This window comes from Mustela putorius, unplaced genomic scaffold, assembly GCF_011764305.1.
Source record: "Mustela putorius furo isolate JIRA1106 unplaced genomic scaffold, ASM1176430v1.1 tig00000253_pilon_pilon_pilon, whole genome shotgun sequence".
Classification (NCBI taxonomy): Eukaryota; Metazoa; Chordata; class Mammalia; order Carnivora; family Mustelidae; genus Mustela; species Mustela putorius.
In genome coordinates, this window is record NW_025421329.1 from 9,844,904 (window position 1) to 9,863,917 (window position 19,014).

General features: G+C 48.1%; 1 protein-coding gene across 1 annotated transcript; it reads right to left on the reverse strand.

Moving 5' to 3' along the window:
• Positions 1 to 218: 218 nt before the first annotated feature.
• CD93 (CD93 molecule) lies at positions 219 to 7,564 on the reverse strand. The gene is made up of 2 exons (XM_004754114.3): positions 5,241 to 7,564; positions 219 to 4,993 (listed from the first exon to the last, which is right to left on the reverse strand). The coding sequence occupies exons 1-2, from the start codon at positions 7,454 to 7,456 to the stop codon at positions 4,969 to 4,971; spliced, it is 2,241 nt and encodes a 746-aa protein (XP_004754171.1). The 5' UTR covers positions 7,457 to 7,564; the 3' UTR covers positions 219 to 4,968.
• Between the last annotated feature and the right edge of the window lie 11,450 nt (positions 7,565 to 19,014).

The window sequence follows — 19,014 nt, forward strand, 5'->3', positions numbered from 1 at the left end:
GCCCAGTCTCTCTGAACATCCTTGTCCCTCGCCCCACGCTAGGTGCCCCAGAGTTAGTTTTCATGACCCGTAGGTAAAGATGCAGAAGTGGGGCAGGCAAGGTACTTTTTTAAAGCGACTCTTGAGGAGAGAAACGGATATGTTTAATGACCATGAATTCAAGTTCTGCCATGTAGTTCGAGTTGTTATGAAATGTATTAAAACAAGTTGACAACAAATGCATTCCAGAGTTTATTAGGTTATGCATGTGACATAAAACACAAAGGACAACAAGCAGGCTACTCATTGAGGCGGACCCGAGATGCCCCTGGTTTCTCAGAGTTCTAAGACCGACGCAGCGGCCAAACCTGTCCTCCCCACCCTGGGAAACAGTCGCACCCAGGGCAGAAAGAAGCCCCACAGAAGAAATCCCACAGTGGCAGAATTAGTGCACCGCATTTCGAATACACAGATTTAAAAATACAAACATCTCATCTAGCGTTTGTGCAGCGATGACTGACATTTGCGATCACATCAAGTATCACAGAACAAGGCCTTGTGAACGACGTAATTCAAGCTTCAGCCAAATATGCATGTAAAGAACCCAGCCCAGAAGAACAGAGGGCAAAATCTGTAGAAAGGAAATGCTTGCCCCCTTGCAGATAAGAGGAACAATGTAAGAAAGAATTTACAGTTTCTTCCTAAAATAGATGGGCATGATCAAAACACAATTCTTTTTATTTTATTTTATTTTATTTTTAAAGCACTTCAGCAAGTATTAGTTTCGGGAATCTGGAACGGAATATGGTATTTGATTACAGAACACATGGAGAATTTTGATTATCAGCCTTTTTTTTTTTTTTTTGGTTGACAACCGCCACAAACCCTACAGACATAAGCGGTAGCTTTTGCAGCCAGACAGAAACAGATGTTTTTAGGGATCATATCTCAGATTCCCATGCTAAATCTATTGTTTAAGGTGATGGAAATATGGAGGGGACATTACACCATTTTGCAGCTGCTAGAAAGCCATGCTTTCCTGTTTTCCTGATTCAGACAATGGAGAAGGTAAGGAGAAAAATAATAGGAAAAGGCTGCCCTATATTTGCTTTTAAAAACTGCATTATTTTGAATGTAGTATTTTTGGGGGGGTCAAATCTCACCTCTGTTCTCTTAGTTTTCATAAGAATATCTGTGGGAAATAGGGTTGAAATAAAATGAGCTAATGATCACATCCATATTCTCCAAAAGTTGTTTGGCGATAAAACCCCAGATCCTATCAGGATGTATTCAGACTGGGGCTCCTGAGTGGCATGTAAGAATAGCAACAAGCACGTGTGTGTTTCAGGGAGAAGGTTTATTTCCAACTTAGTTTTTCCTGTACCATCTACATAAACACACCCGCATACGTGTTTAACTTTTGATTCTACCTTTTTGCCTAATCACAGGGAAGATGTTAGCCTGCACCCCTCCTGTCCTTAAGACAGAAGCCTCTTGAGTCACCCACTTTATGCTGCCGGGAAAACACCGTGGGGCTATGCAGTGCCAGATGTCAAGGTTGTGATAATCAGGCATGTGGATGAACCAAAGGGACACCAGCCTCGAGGTCACAATGCTGAGCAGCGGTGGGTGCCCCCTACAAAAGACCCCACCAGGTCCACCATTTCCTAAGGCTTTTTTTTTTTTAAGATTTTATTTATTTATTTGACAGAGAGAGATCACAAGTAGGCAGAGAGGCAGGCAGAGAGAGAGAGAGGAGGAAGCAGGCTCCCTGCTGAGCAGAGAGCCTGATGCGGGACTCGATCCCAGGACCCTGAGATCATGACCTGAGCCGAAGGCAGTGGCTTAACCCACTGAGCCACCCAGGCGCCCTCCCAAGGCTTTTTCAGATAGTTTTCCCACCTTTGCTTTATATAGTCCTCAGATGGAGCTTGTCCTGTACCACATGTGCACAAGGGAAAAAAAAAGAAAAAAGAGGAGGGAGCATCCCTGAAATTCAGGAAGGAACCTAGTGGCCTGCATGTTTAGGGGACCTCCTCCCTTAAATGATCTGCCTTGGGAGACAGAGTGAGGGGAAGGGGTGGGTTTGTTCTGAATATAGTTTCTCCAAGAGCATCCTAGAATTATTGAAGTATGGGGAATTCTATTTGGACAAAAGTCTCCACTATCTTTGAGCTTGTTGCCAAGTAAAGCCATCTCCCTTTTCCCAGTGCCCTGGCCTTTCTGCTGCTCAACAGCTCAGGGACAGAACCGTGCTCCTGCCCAGCCTGGGGACACAGTCGGAGGAGTCTGCACCTGACATAACCTAACTTTCCCATGCTCCATCCTTTCCATTTCTTATTTTTCGTCATGGCCCAGGCACCTGGGAGCTTCTGGATAAAAAGACTGTTAGCCAATGACCAGTAAGTTAATGGCCACATGGACAGTGGGCATTTGTTTATCCACTGCTGTGGGCCCCCACCTCCCCAAGCAGGGATTCACAGCCCTCAGACAAAATGACAGAGGTATCAAATAGGACAAGAGCATTTGTTTGAGGCCATCGGTTTTCATCAGATTCACTGCCTAAGCCCATCTAGTTCCAAGATCTTAGCCACTGGTAGGAGTGGCCAGGAGACAAGGCAGGGCACATCTACAGAGGAAGGGGCAGATTCTGCTGGAGAGGATATTGAGAAATTATTTACCAGCCCATTTCCTCCCTTGCGTGTTTCACGGTGGGGATCTGTGGTCTCCATGTTGTCGGGAATAGATTTTCTTACCCATAGAGGGATTTGAACCTGGAAATCAGAATTGGGGCTGCACCGGAGAAGAAATCCAACTCTAAAAACGAGAGGGGGCAGTTGGGGACCTCAGCCAGTAATTTCCCACAGGTCCAGAAGGGGCTTAGGAGAAGCCTAGAATAGGAATGCCTCCTTCCTTCTAGTGATAAGGTAAAATTGTAAAAGCCTGGAGGTAAAGTTGTTGAATTTGCATTTATTTCACGTAAGTGCAGATATTGTCAGTAACACATCCAGCTAACTCTTTAAAATCATCTGAATAGTGGCATAATTCGTTCCCAAACAGGGTCCTGCGCTCAGTGGATTACAACCTTGGTCTCCTTGGGTGTTAAGCATCAATATTTCAACTGAAATCTAAATAATACTAGATGTCTTTAAAAAGCACAAGTTCCAAATACCTTGTTAAGTCCTCCAAAAGCTTCATCTTTCCTTACACCTACTCCTTTACTTATCCATTTTCTCAAAACAACAACAAAACAAAAAAAAACAAAAATCCTGAAATATAGCACCTACATTTCAAAATTAGCTAAAGGATGTTTTCTCTATTCTGAGGGTCATGCACCTGGCAGCTCTTCCTGCCCCAGGTGTCCGCCTCTGGGACAGATGTGTTTTTAAGGCAAAAATAGAAACAATAGAGCACCCTGGTTCTTAGAGGCAGATTTTGAAATCCCTAGAAGGAAACACAGTCCCGTTCTGCTCTACAAGGCAACAGCAACAAGCCTGCAGGCCACCTGAGGTCTCCCAGTGCTAATCAGGCAGGTTTTAAGAGCTCTGACCACTGGTGAATCCCTGAGGAGCTTTCCAGTGACCCAGGCAAAGCTGCGTGGGGAGGAATTACTCTCCACCACTACACTGGGAAGGGAAATCTTTGCAAGCAAGCATTTAAAAATAAATTAAAACTGGTTTGAGTGGTTTCTGTGGTTGCAAATTTTGAGCTATTCTCTTTTCCTCTATCCCTCCCATCTCCCCTGCTTTTTTAAGAAATAGAGAAAAATGTGTCAGACTTTCTTCAAGCAGAAAGAAGACAGTGTCCTGCCTGCCCAGTCCCTGACATGTAAACTACAGCCACAAGTCAGGATCATGTTCTCAAGAAGCAATACCAGCTGTGAGCTATGTTAAAATGCCTTAAGATGCCACCATTCAAAGCTCAGCATCTCATCCCCCTCACACAGTCTTAGTAATCAGAATGAGAGGCTTCTCAGGGTTTCATCCATCTATGATCAAAGCATTTAAATCCAGAGCAGCATTCAGGGAAGGCAGGTGGCCTGGGAGGTGTCTCGGGGCTACACTGGCCCAGAGACAAGACGTCTCCAGCTTTTCCCCTTGTGCGTAGTCACTTCATCAACGGTAAGTGTGTGTTAGCACAAGTGCATTTAAATGGATTGATTCAAGTACTTGTGAAACAAACCCAGGCTTCTCTCTCAGGCGCTTCGGAGTACTTGCTCTCGAAAACATTTCATACTCCTCGCACACTTTCCAGACTTCACTTGCAAATAAACCCAAGACTATTAGAGACACTAAGAACTAGGAAATACAATTTCAAAACCCTCAGCGTTCTTGCTACCTAAGCAGATCAGTGTACTCTGGTCATTCTGTGGGACTCCAACTATAAAACTCCGCAGGGCTTGTGATAGGAAAATGCATGAACTCAACTGTAAAGAAATGTTTCCAGTTCTGAATATGTTCCTTTTGACAAAAACAAAACAAAACAAAAACAAAAACAAAAAAATACTTCTTATGTACTATGTAATTAAACAATCGATTTAGTTTCTGTTCTACCAAGAAGAACAAATCATTCCAATCCTAATTAGCATTAGCAGACCACCTTTTCTTCTTAGATGATTCCAATGAGCAGAAAAGCAGTTCCAAAGGAGCCCCATTAGCACCTGACTTGTAAACCCCTGATCCAGAATCAGTGGGAGCCATGCCATCAGTCACATTTGAATTTGACAAGATAAGTGAGTAAGAATTGTTAATATTCACAAAATTCCCAAAATGACATCCTAACCCAGTGGTCCCACTTTGGGAACACCACACACATGTAGAAAATACCTGCATATTCCAAGCGGTCAGGCTTTTAAGAATGTTTACAACCGTTTGCTAAGACTCCAGTCCAGTCTTTTGGAAGGATGTGGGTCCCCCACTTCTGACGGGGTGTGTAAAGGTCAGAGGATGGTGGTGGCTGATTGTCAGTGTCTCTGGGGCCATCTCACCTTCAGCAGTCTGTCCCTGGCGTCGGACTACAGAAAACAACCACGACAGCATTGGAAGCTGCTGTGACCTGCCGAGCACATCTAGACCCTGGGAGAGACCCCATACTCCACACCCCAGGCAGGCAACAGCCCTTCAGGATCGCCTCTGGGCCGACAGCCTGGACAATGCCTGTCCCTTGTACTCTGCCTGCTTTCTGTGCCAGTCCTTGCCCGCCCACCTACCCGCACCTGCCCACCCTCCCGCCCCCTCTGGGTGACCTGTGGCCTCCTTTACCTGTACTGATTCTCCAAAGCCCTGCTCTCAGCTCGCTCTGGAGCCCAGGAGTAGCTGTCAGCTGCATTCTGGGGCTTTTTCTCCTTCTCCTCCTCCCTCTTTGCTCTCCGCTTGCGATAGACCAGTAGCCCTAGAGCCAGAGCCAGTAAGAGTAGGATGGCCACCACCGTGCCCAGTATGTAGAACAGCAGCAGCTTTTGTCCGTCCGTGCCCTCTTCGCTTTGTTCTGCCATGAAATCCTCATTTGTATTCTCCCCAAGGCCAGTGGTGGCCATGGGGTGATGGGTGCTGGGCTCCATCCAGACAGCAGGGGGCCTACTGGGAGCCAGCATGTCAGGTGCAGTTGGGGTGACAAAGGTGTTGCGTGGAAGGGAGGGTCCCTTTGTGGTGGGTGCCTCCTTGGAAGTGCCCTCAGGGCCCCCGATGGGCCCGGACATTGTGGGAGAATACACAACTCTCCCCTCTCTATCTCCTGCATCCTCTCCCTGGGGAGGCCCAGGCATTGGTGCCAGGGAGGTGGGTCCCAGCATGCAGGAGACCCCATCAGGGCCCAGCTCCCAGCCTGGCAGGCAGCCGCAGCGGAAAGATCCCTGTGTGTTGAGGCACAAGCTGTCACAGAGGCCATTCTCCGTGTCCGCACACTCATCCACGTCCTGGCACTGGGTGCCATCCTCCCCAGACAGAACATAACCCTTCTTGCAGGAGCAGTAGAAGGAGCCGTCTGTGTTGGTGCAGTGCTGGGCGCAGGGCGTGTGGCCGGTGGCACACTCGTCCACGTCCTGACATCCTGACTCACTGGGCTCATAGCCCACCCAGCACTCACAGCGGAAGCTCCCAGGGGCATTGACACACTCCTGAGGGCAGGGTGAGTCCTGGCACTCGTCCAGGTCCACGCAGTCCCGCTGACTTGAATCCAGCTGGTAGCCTAGGGGGCAGCGGCAGGTGTAGTTCTCCCCTTGGGATGCCGGCACACAGGTGGCTGAGCCTCTGCATGGGTTGGAGCTGCAAGGGTTCCGGGAGGTACAGGTCACCAGGTCGTCGAGCAGCCGGAAGCCCGGCCGGCAGCCGCAGCGGAAGGAGCCGTCGCCCCCCTCGAAGCAGTCCTGCTGGCAGCCCCCGTTGTTGAAGCTGCAGCCATACTGGGTGCTGATGCAGAGGGGGCCCGAGCTGCCCCAGTCAAACACATCAGGGGCCTTCTCCCTGCACACGAAGTAATCCTCCTGACCGTGTTCCCCGGCCCCGCAGACCACGGTAGCTGCGGAGCCAAAGGGCACAGCCTCCAGGGAAGAGCTGGTGGCCTTGAATGGGGTCGTGTAGTCCACCCGGCCTGGACCCCCCAGAGCCAGAGGCTGGCACATGCCTTTGAAACTGAACTTGCACACGAAGCCCTCGACGCTGCTTCCTGGAGAGTTCGGGCTCCCGCAGGGGCCCTCGGACCACTTGGAGAGATGACTGGCATGAGATGGCTGGGACAGTTGCAGCAGCAGGGACACACAGCGCTTGGAAATGCAAGAGCTCCTGACCTCCTTGTTCCAGTTGGTGTAAGACGTGTCCTCCCCGCCACCGAGCCAGCTGAAGCCTTTAAGCGGCAGGCTGGGGTCTAAGCACTTGCCTTTCTCACGCTGGAGCCCTATCCAGAACTTGCCGATCCTAGCTGCCAGGATCGCCTCCGACTCCAGGAGCTGGGTGAGGGCGCGCTGGATGTGCCGGGCCTCCTCCTCACTCCTCACCGTGGCCAGGTTGCCCCCGTTCTTACTGCAGTGAAGCTGGGCCTCCGCTGCACTCAGCTTGCCCCAGTGGGCCGTGTAACAGGCATTCCCCGCACACACCACGGCTTCCCCGGGAGCCTGGGCCCCTGCCTGGGGCTGGCCCAGAAGCAGGAGCAGTGGCAGCAGCAGCAGCAGCGGTGGCAGCCTGGCGGAGGTAGCCATCATGGCCCTGGGTCCCTCTTGGCAGGACGCTGGTGGCCCTGCAGTGACAGCAGCAGGCGCAGCTGAGCTCCAAGGAGAACTGAGGGCTTGGGCGCAGACGCTCTGGCACAGGGAAGAACACAAAGACTGAGGGCTTTTCACATTCCCCTGACCCAAGGCGCATCCTGTACTGTTGTACTTCTTATTTCTTACCGGATACTGGGGCTTCCTGCAGTGAATAGTTTTCTGACTCCTGTTGCCTTCATCACGGTTTTGTTGTTCATAGAAGAGGTCAGACGGCTGCATTGGGTCTCTGGCTAGTCGCTGGGGAAATGCGGCAGTGTCGGGGGAGGGGGGGGCAGGAGGTTCCAGCTCAGGGACGCCTGCTGCTTTATTTGGGCTCCCTTGTCGTTCCCGTCTGCAGGAAGAACTTAAATGGCATGCTACAGAGTGAGTGGAGACTTTTGGAAACTAGGAAGTTGAAAAAGCTCACTTAGTAACCCATAATAAAATTCCACTTTGGTTTGCAAACAACCAGAAGAGAAAAAAAAAAAAAATCTCAGACTTAAGACATGAGGCCATGGATGGTTATAATTTTCAGCCTTTTTTAGAAGCAAACTGGATTTTTCTTCTGCCTATCTCATGTTCCCTTTGGCTTTGGAAGTCTTTTTTCTTTTATCCCCTCATCATGAACTTTAAATAGATGGGCAGTTTTTAAATAGGAACCGGGCCGTGGGAATGACTGATTGTCTCACACAATGCCAAGCTCCTAAAGAACATTAACCCAAATGGGATGAAATTTGGCAGTTTTCAGGGTTTCATAGTGCAAATACTGTGTTGTGAGGTGGCAGTGTCACAAAAAGCAACAGAAAAGCAAGAGGAAAATGTTTCTGGCCTCGTGGCCCTGGACTTGCTTTCCTGCCTCCCCCGGCTCAGGGTTAGTAGGAAGGGCCAGAGTTCTGAGAATCCCGGCCACAGCAGGCCCCTTCCTCCCAGCAGCTTATCAAAGGCCCTTGAAGCAGTTTTCAGGGTTTCATAGTGCAAATACTGTGTTGTGAGGTGGCAGTGTCACAAAAAGCAACAGAAAAGCAAGAGGAAAATGTTTCTGGCCTCGTGGCCCTGGACTTGCTTTCCTGCCTCCCCCGGCTCAGGGTTAGTAGGAAGGGCCAGAGTTCTGAGAATCCCGGCCACAGCAGGCCCCTTCCTCCCAGCAGCTTATCAAAGGCCCTTGAAGCAAAATGTGCTTTTCCTGAAGTCACAGATGTGTTACTCATCGGGGCTGTCTTCCTCCCAGAAGTAGACCCTGAGACAAAGATTTGGGACACGTCATTTATCTGAAAGGAGAAGTCAGACAGGAATGGGGGGTGGGGGAAAGAGAGGATGCCTGAGCATGCAGATGATACTGGGTCTCCTGGAGCATGGTACCTGGGAGCCCCCAGTGACCTCATCAGTTTTCTGAGCCAAGGAGATGGGGCTGTGGCAGCTCTGTTCCAGGTCCCCTCCTCATTGGAAGCAAAAAATTCTTGGCACTCTGGATTGATAGTGAGAACCTCATTCACTAGAAGGAGCACTCAGGAGGGGAATGGCTGGAAGCTACCGAGATGCTCTGGGCACCACACACATGTCAGGGTGTGGTGAGATTTGAGTTAGGGTGTCATGGGGGTTATGAACTCACGGGCTTTCGGCCTCACCAAAGCATAAGGTGCCCATCTCAGACTCTAGTTGGAGACCCTTCAGAGGTGTCCCTTATTTTTTTATTTTAATAAGATATTTGAAATAGTCCAGGAATCCTGTCTCAGACCCTTAGGATCCCCCTGTGTTCTTTGGTGTCATCTATCCACCCACTTACCTAACCATCCATACCTGTATCCATCCATCCATCCATCCATCCATCCATCCATCCACCCATCCGTCTACCCATCGACCCATCCATCTAACCACTCACCTATCCACCCACTCACCTATCTATCCATGCATTTATCCATCCACCCATTCATCCAACCAGTCAATCAGCCAGCCAGCCAGCCAACCAGCCAGCCAACCAGTCAATGTTATTTAAGCCACCACCATTCACTGGGCTAGGCATTGGGATTAAAGGAGGGACTCCTGCTTTCATGACCCTTGAAGTCTGTTAGAGTGGACAGATTTGAACATGTTGGACAGCTGTAGCTATCCAACAAGGAGAAGTTGAAAGTGTCAGCAGAGGTACTGCCCTGTTTGGGATGTAAGCAGTAGGACTGGCTCCTCTGATGGAGAAGGCCAATGAAGTTGGGATCTAAAGGAGGAATAGTTAAGAAGGGGAATGATTTCCATATGCGGGAATAGCACAGACAGAGGCCCTGTCGTGTGAGGGTTGTGACATTTACAAACATATGAAGGATGGGCCATGAGACTGGAACCTGAAAAATGGGAAGGAGCACCCAGGGAAAGAGGAACTCTGTGAGTCCAAACAATGAAGATTTGAGGTTTTGTTCTGAAATCCATGGGGAACACCCAGAGACCAACCTGCTGAGACTGCATGTAGAGAATTGGAAAGTAAGCTAACGGATCCCAGTGGTATGGGGGAGCCACTCAGCAGGCAACTGCAGACTTGCAGGCACAAATGACAGTGACTTGAGCTGGGCTGAACCCCTGGATTAGGGACAGCAGATTCAGGAAATGATACAGGTCCAGAACAGGCTGTTCTCGGCATTGGTGGAGTATGAGCAGAGGACATGGGAAGTATCCAGAAGGACTTCATCGCTCTTTGCTGGTACTACCAAGGGTTGCAGATCCTGGAAGGCTGTGTCTACTGGAGGTGGAGAAATGGGGCCTGGATCAGAGAACAATTGGAGGGAGTCTGCCACTTGGGACCCAGGATCCCCCTGCTTCCTTAGGACTCTGAATTTACCACCTTGGGAAACTTGGGAAGTAGCTAGGTTTAAGGGGGCATGGAAAGGCTGGGTGCAGGCCACTGTAGCTTGGTGAATATTTAGTCTTGGCGAAAGGGTCAGTGTTGACTTCTTCCTGGGCAAAGAAGCTATGTTTCTAAAGTTTTAGTTATAGGCAGGCAACTTCTTATCATTTTATAAAATCAGTCGGATGATGATTGAAGCTTGAGTTGCACTACAGCCTGGCATGCGCTCATAGCAGACTCTTCCTCCTGATTTAGAGTCCTGTCTGTGTAATTCCTCGATTAACTGCTGTGATCGTGCAGGATTCACCCAGCATCCTGCTTGGTTGGTGCTTAATGACATGGGCTGAATGAGTGATTTACAGCTTATGAACCAGTCTGACCCCCAGATCTTTGTCCAGGTATTCTTTCTTTGGCAGTTCTTCATCTTTCACATGGGAACTTCTGAATCAATTCTTCTTCACTTGGCCAAGTGTTGATATCATAAAGAAGAAAGTGAAGCAAGGACATGTGCTCAGTTTATTCATTCATTAACCCAGGGAATATTGTAAAACACTGGCTGTGAGACAGACCACGTACAGTGCAAGAAGCTCCCAGCTCTTAAATTTGTGAGCTCTTAAATTTCCACTCCCTTATCTCTAGTAACCCGGTTAGCTAAGCCTTGCTCTTGCTCCCCCTCATCTGTAAAGAAGGAATGGGAACCAGAGCCTCTGGATGCCTTTCTTAATCTAGTGTCAATAACAGAGAACTCATGTAATTACATATCCTTCTCTCTTCTGAAACTGGGAAGAAGGAGATCAGAGAGAAAGCAGGAACAGAGACCACTGCTGCCCTCACTGTGTGGTACAAGGAACCAAATCATCTGTTTAAACCGCATGGGTGCAGTTGGCCTCATACTGATGCAATGACTGTTAAATACAGTGCAGTGATTATCTCCCCTCCCTTTGTGTCTCACAACTTTTGACTTCCACTCTAATCCTTGATCTTTCAGTTACCGCCTGCTGAGCTTGGCTGAGTTAACTCTCCTGAGACCCCACCGCCAGAGGTCTCTAGCTCCAAGTGTCCTGCTGTCCTCCTTCACCTGTAAGGAAGTGGCACAAGCATTTGGGGGGGAGTGGGGGGGGGTGGAAGCCCGATGCCTTGTGAGCTCAGCAGAAGAAGGAGAGCTTACTTTTACCAGGTGGGATTTAGCTGAGTTCACAAAGTATTGAGGATTGTCTGGATGCTGACTTGAAGAAAATTCTGAGCCTTATGTCCTGAATTCTTCCACAGATGACAAGTTACCACCTTTTACTTAGAATGTAGGTTTTATCGGGACACCTGGGTGGCTCAGTGGGTTAAGCCTCTGCCTTCAGCTCAGATGATGATCTCAGGGTCCTGGGATCGAGCCCCACATCGGGCTTTCTGCTCATCGGGGAGCCTGCTTCCCCCTCCCTCTCTGCCTGTCTATCTGTCTACTTGTGATCTCTGTCTGTCAAATAACTAAATAAAAGTCTTTAAAAAAGAACATAGATTTTTACCAAACCCCTTTGAAGATTGATAGTTAAAAAATAGGAATCTGTAGTGGGGATACCAGAGAGCTTTCCTTGGCAGATTTTTGAGTGCAAGCCACATTAAATGTTCTAGAACAATCATAATCCTATTAGCATGGTGTAGACCCCAAACTGTCTACTTTTATTCTGTACTCATTTATCAATGAGTACTGCGCTCTTTTTAAATTTTCTAAAAACTTACTTCATACAAAAGGACAAATATTGTTAAAATATCTGTACTGCACGAAGCAATCTACACATCTGATATAATCCCTATCAAAATAACACCAGCATTCTTCCCAGAGCTAAAATTTTTATGGAATCGGAAGACATTTCAAATAGGCAAAATAATGTTGAACAAGGAAAGCAAAGTGGAAAGCATCACAATTTCAGACTTCAAGTCATATTATGAAGCTGTAATTGTCAAGACAGTATGGTACTGGCCCAAAAAGAGACACATAGATCAGTGGAACAGAATAGAGAACCTAGAAATGGACCCTCAGCTCTATGATCAATTAATCATCCAAAAAGCAGGATAAAAGAGCTAATGGAAAAAGATAATCTCTTCAACAAATGGTGCTGGGAAAATGACAGCCACATGCAGAAGAATGAAAACAGACCACTTTCTTACACTATACACAAAAGCAAATTCAAAATGGGTGAAAGACCTAAATGTAAGACAGGAATCCATCAAGATGCTGGAGGAGAACTTAGGCAACAGTCTCTTGACTTCAGCCCTAGCAAATTCTTACTAGACATGTCACCAGAGGCAAGGGAAACAAAAGCAAAAATGAACTATTGGAACTTCATCAAGGTAAAAAGCTTCTGCACAGCAAAGGAAACAGCCAACAAACCAAAAATGTAGTCTATGGAATGGGAGAAGGTATTCACAAATGTCTCATCAGATAAAGGGTTAATATCCAAAATCTGTAAATAACTTAACAAACTTGGGCGCCTGGGTGGCTCAGGGGGTTAAGCCGCTGTCTTCGGCTATGGTCATGATCTCAGGGTCCTGGGATCGAGTCCCGCATCGGGCTCTCTGCTCAGTAGGGAGCCTGCTTCCCTTCCTCTCTCTCTGACTGCCTCTCTGCCTACTTGTGATCTCTCTCTGTCAAATAAATAAATAAACTCTTTAAAAAAAAAAAAAAAGAAGAACTTAACACCCAAAAAACAAAACAAAACAAAAAATCCAGTCAAGAAATGGGCAAAAGTCATGAATAGAAGTTTTTCCAAAGAAAACATCCAAATGGCCAACAGACACATGAAAAAATGCTGAACATTGCTTGGTATTAGGAAAATACAAATAAAAACCACAGTGAGAAACCACCCTATCAGAATGGCTAAAATTAACAAGTCAGGAAACAACAGATGTTGGTGAGGATACCGAGAAAGGGGAACCTTCCTACAGTGTTGGTAGAAATGCAAACTGCTGCAGCCACTCTGGAAGACAGCATGGAGATTCCTCAAAAAGTTGAAAATAGAGCTACCCTACAATTCAGCATGCTGCTGCCCCTCAGAACAATTGGTTGCTTAAACTGTAACCCCTGGAGGATTTTACTAGTTGCCAAGCACATTTAGAGATGGCCTTAAAAAATACTGATACTGACAACAGGTCTTTGGGGAGAAGGACGATGTACGACCGTGAAGCTGGGCAGCTGGGGATGCCCGGCTCGCTCAGGGTGGAATGCGGCCCCTTCACAGAAGCTGGGCAGCTGGGGATGCCTGGCCCACCCAGGGCGGAATGCCGCCTGCTTCAGGGAAGCCGAGCACCCGGGAACGCCCGGGTCAGCTCAGGGTGGAACGAAAATCCGCCTGCTTCCCCTTTCCATTATCACTCCTTTCTCTTCCCAGAAGTGCTCGTTGTTAGTTAGATGAGTCCTTTGAATGTGCTTGGTTAACTATAAACCGTACCCTCCTCCTTGCTTGTACGCAAGACAGGATTAACACTTGACCTTCATCAGTCCTTCTGTTGGCTATTGTTTTCTATCTAATAAAAGTGAGACTGTGGAGTTGCTCCTGGCAGCAGTCCTTTTCGACTGTTGTCCCCTGCTCCCAGTCTTTTGCAGCTGACTTGTTTGTGCCTAATTCTTCTCTCGTCGCTGACTAGAAGGGACACAGCAACTGCACTAGTAGGTATTAGTCTAATGGGTACAAAAATGTTGATTCCAAGGGTCACATGCAACCCAATGTTTAAAGCAGCACTATCAATAATAGTCACATTATGCAAAGAGCCCAAATGTCCATCGACTAATAAATGGATAAAGAAGATGTGGTATATACATATATACAATGGCATACTCCTCAATAATCAAAAAGAATGGGGCCACTTGAGTAACTCAGTGGGTTAAGCCTCTGCCTTCGGCTCAGGTCATGATCTCAGGGTCCTGGGATCAAGCCCCACATCAGGCTCTCTGTTCAGCTGGAGCCTGCTTCGGAGCCTACCACTCTCTCTCTGCCTGCCTGTCTGCCTACTTGTGATCTTTCTCCCCTGCCCCCCATGTCAAATAAATAAGTACAAATAAATAAATAAAAATTTTAAAAAGGAATGAAATCTTGCCATTTGCAACAATGTGGGTGGAGTTAAAGTATATTATGCTAAGCAAAGAGAAAGACAAATGCCGTGTGATTTTACTCTTATGTGGGATCTAAGAAACAAAACAGAAGAACATTGGGGAAGGGAAGGGAAGGAAAAATAAGATAAAAACAGAGAGAGAGGCAAACCATAACAGAATCTTCATTAACTGTAGGAAACAAACTGAGGGTTACTGGAGGGGAGGTGGGTGGGGGGATGGGATAACTGGATGATAGGCATTAAGAAGAGCACTTGTTGAGATGAGCAAGGGGGCGGCTTATAGATCATCCAACTTTTTTTGCTTTGAAGAGATAGCACACTTCCACCCTCCGTTCAAATCCCACTCTCACTTAGTAGCTGTGTGACCTTATGCAAGCTGCTGAATCACTCTGTTCCTCATTGTGTAGCAAAAAATCTGTGACTCTTTCCTCAATTGCAGTGGGAGACAAGGCAACTTCTGGTCCCAGGGGGCTTTGTGGAGATGCAGTGAGTTCTTACCTCTAGCAGAGAACAGCGCCTGGCAGGAAGTGAACTACCATCATACTGGGAAGCTGAGGAGCTGAGAAGACCCAGACTCTCCCGCTCTAGCTGGAGTCTAGCTCTGTTTGGGCATTTGCTGGTTTGGGGATTGGATGCACCTAACGTCCAGAGATGTTGGTTTGCTCATCTGTGAAATGGGGAAAATAAGAGTCACAATGCCATCACGTTGTGAGCGTTAAATTTAAGGAGACAATAGCTGTATGCACTTCCTTTGGGGTCTGAGGCAGAGCAGACCCTCAAGAGGTTAAAGTCCCTGTTACTGGAATTGCAAGGAAACAGAAAAGTCAGGCACCACACCTCCACACCCAACCCCACTGAAGAAAAGCTGAAAAGGACAAAAACACCCAATTGCATTTGGCGGAGACTTGGAGATTTTCTTTTTCAAAGACTCCCCTGCCTTCAAGACTTGTTTTGCTCCTTGGCTGATTAAACATTCTTCTTTAGAGCATTATTGATTTTTCCACACTTTGTAAATAGTCTCCTAACGTAATTTATCATGCACAATATTTATAGAAAACTTGACTGGGCTGCATGTTGTTTTTAAGGTTAACTGGTGTTTACCTCCTGGCAACTAGCTTTGAGAAGCAAAGGCCGCTTGTCAGCATTTGGAAAAAGATAAATCACAAAGAGGAATAGTGCTTTTCGGCAGGGTCTTTCTTACATTTTTCATCTCTAGCAACAGCTCTGTGCATGAAATAGAAGGTTGTAAATCATGCTTCCGTGGCTGAGTTGGGTGATTTGCGGGGTCCATTTGGTATTTGCAGCATTCTCGGTGGTTCCAGTAAGCTGTCAGAACAATTTGGCCCTATTTAGACAATACGATTTTATGGAAATACAGATGATCTATTTGGCCTTACTTGCCAAGTTTTGATTCTCCATGAAATGAGAACAGTAACACAACGGTTGTTTGAAAGGAGGTCATGTAGGTTGAATAGATAGAATTTTATTGCCTTCAGGAAGCTGAGTGGGGAATCTTGGGGGTTTCCTAGAAGGACAGACTAGATCTAGAAAAGCAAATGACTCAAGCATCCATTGAGAACTGGACAGGTACCAGGGAGGTCCAGGCCCATGCCCAGGACCTGGCAGATGGGTGCTAGACTGTCCTCTGCAGCTGGGAGCCTGGGCTGCAGAGGAACTGTCTGCCCTGTTCAGGGGGAGAACAAAAAAGTGGGACCCCATCTTCCTAGGTCAGAGCTGCTGCCTGGTTGCCACTGGCATCTTCAAACTCAAGCGATTTAGCACAACTGAGAATAATAATTTCCACCTTTTATCGCTGTGATTGCTAGCAAATGTGACACTTCCTGGATATATGACTTTGCAAGTATCTGTCCTCCCTGGGCCTCGGTTTCCTAATGTGAAAGCATGTGCATTAAATGAGATAATGTAGTAAAGCTTTTGGCAGTCAGTGCTTCAACAACAGTTGCCATTATCAGACATGTGGCTAGCGGCTCCCATTCCCCATGTGACAGGTTTAGGATTATCTCTACTCTAGTTGGTTCTGGGAGTAGCCTCCACACACACGCCAGCGGTAGCGCCGTGCTCCATAGCACCGCACCGGACCCAGAGAAGGCCCCCCGGGGGTGGGGCAGGAGGGGAGCTGCCCCAAGCAGAGATGGTGGAGGGGTGGCTAGAGGTGTCCCTAACCCGGGAACCCGGGGGATGCATGTAGGGCACTGGGGCAGTGTGTGTGCTTCCAAAGGCAGCCCTGTGACCTGAGATCCCAGCGTGTGTCCTGCAGCTCTCCCTTCCTGCCGTGGGATGGCGGCGTCCAGAGGTTTCCGCCCTGCATGATCCAGCAGCGGCGCGCCCTCCACCAATCAATCCATTGTCACCCCTGCCACTGGGATCACAAGCTGCTGTGGGCCCCTGGGCCCTGCCGCCTCCCTAAGTGTGCTGAGGGCTTCTTCTGTGCAATGGCACTCTGGCTTCAAAGGCTCGGGCCCTGCCTGCTGGGGTGGAGAGAGAGGAGGCGGCAGGGGCGCTCTGACGTAGGGGCACTTCGGCATACCGCCCCTCCGCACCCTGGCTTCCGGAGCCAGGAGTAATAATAATTCCTGCACCTCTCTCGGGTAGATGAGCCGGGAGCCTCCCGCCGGCTGTGCTGCATTCAGATCCGCCAGTCTAGCACTGTGTGTTGGACTCTTCAGCCAGGTTTGATGGGGCTCCCTGAACGCCCTGGGGACTTCCTAGAATTTGGTCTTCCCGACTAAATCAGACTATTTCATGGAAGTGTGGTCTCCTCCCCGTCCTTCTCAAGTATGAGGGGAAAGGTCAGAGCCCCATTCTAGTAAAGGTACCTTGTGAATTCTCCTCTGCTGCCTGGTGCAAACTCTGTGACTTCAGGAGACCGACTCAACTCTCCTGTGCCATTAATTTTCCATCTATGCAAAGTCACTCTGCATGACACTCTGACCCTTTCCCACACTGTGGGAGGAGGTGAGGGCAAGAGAGGGCAGACCAGGAGGAGGCAAAGAAGACGTGCCCAACAACTGGTTGACACTTGTCACCTCTGACATGGCATTTACTGGGCAAACAGATGGAGAAGTCTCCTGTTTTCACATCTCATAAAAAACAGCTGAGTGGACTTAGTTCTATTAAGTCATTCCAAAAATAAACCAGAGTTGTTTTTGTTTTTAATATCTCTTTTTAAAAAACATAACAGAAAACTGACCTTTTAACAAACTGCTTTGTTTCCCTCAGTGTCTGCTTGGGAAGGGGATGGGTGTAGGGAGAGGAAAACAGGGAGAACAGGACAGGGTAGTGACATGGCGGTCCTATGGCCCCAGTGGCCAGGGGTTGCCTCCAGGTAACACAGGAAGGTGCTGGTCACTGCAGTTGGTGACATGGTGAGGCTGTGGGTGCCTGTGGGCACCCAGGGCACGATGACAGAGAAAAGTCCCTATTAATCAGGCATTCCATTCATGACTGCGTTGTCCTGGACAAGAAGGCCTGATTGATACCCCAATACCAGCACCAAATCCTGTTAAAACTGACAGGGGTCAAAGTAGAGATGGCCCACAGTGTGCAGAGAGCTCCAGCGTGGCTGCTCATAAAGTAGTAAACCGCCCATGCTTGTGCTCATCTGTCTAATGTCATTTCACTGGTGGCGAAGTTTCATCACCTTGTTGCTTTTCCCATAAATGTTCTGGATTGTGTCTAGTTTCCATCTGAAACTATGAATCACATGGCCCACGCCCTACCTTTCTCCAACACGGCAAGGGTAACTTTCCTGTTGGCAGGCCCCATTGCAGCCTGTTTCCGATGAGCATCCTGGTGTATCGCATCTCCTTTTCCCAGTTCTTTCTAGAAGATAAAAGTTGGGAAGTGGCCGGATCCGCAGGCCCGGGAGAATGTAACAGTGCTGCGCTACTCAGTGTCAGTCATGTCAAAGCTTCATGACAACCTCCGTAGGTGAGCCTCTACCAGAATGAGAACTGTGGGTCCCATGCTAGGTCCAGCTCTCCGACATTTTTTATTACAGCCACAAAGTGTTTTTAAAATTTTGATTTAATGCTCAATATTTAAGAATTGTATGATTTTGCATAAAGATTTGTATTTCTGGCTGCTCCAAAAATATCAAGGTGTGTGGCAATGTCGGCCTCCTGCCGACAGGGCAGTCAGCGGCCACACCAGGCTCACAGATGCTGCTGTGTTGGTTCCGATAGTCCTGGGACCTCAGCTCCACTAAGTACCACCCTGGCAGCCCACCTGCCTTCCACCTAAACCCGGGATCATTCTTCAGCTGAAATTACCTGGGTTCTATTCAGAATTTTGTGTGTCCTTCTCGCTCTGTGGGAAGGCCTTCTACTCATCATATGACTCCTTGATCCCTCTCTAACAGATGTTCTCTCCTACATTAACAGAGAGGAACTCAGTTGTGTATGTTTTGGCAGGAAGCTTCAGAAGATGCTAGGGGATTCCTCTGTCTAGTGAGTAAACCTGGACAGGTCCAAGCTGATGGTGACATGCCCATCCCCCTGTCCAACAAAATCCAGGCAGACATGTGACACGGGCTGCCTGTGCAGTGTGGGGAGCGTTCCAGAAGCTTGCCTCAAACAGAGATGTGAAAACAGTTATCCTGTCCTCTTGAATGATTGTCTCAGTGCTGGTTTACAAAGCTCCTGAGGTTAGAACAAGCAGGCATGCTTAGGAAAGTGGAAAACAAGATACCTCAAAGCCATCACTGAATTGCTGCATGAGCCAACCCTGAAATCACCCCACCTGAGACTTCTTAAATGGAATGATTACCATTTTCGATTGTTTGAACGAATTCTAGATTTTTGAGTCCTAAGGATTTTAGCCTGTGGGACAAGAGCTGACCCGGAAG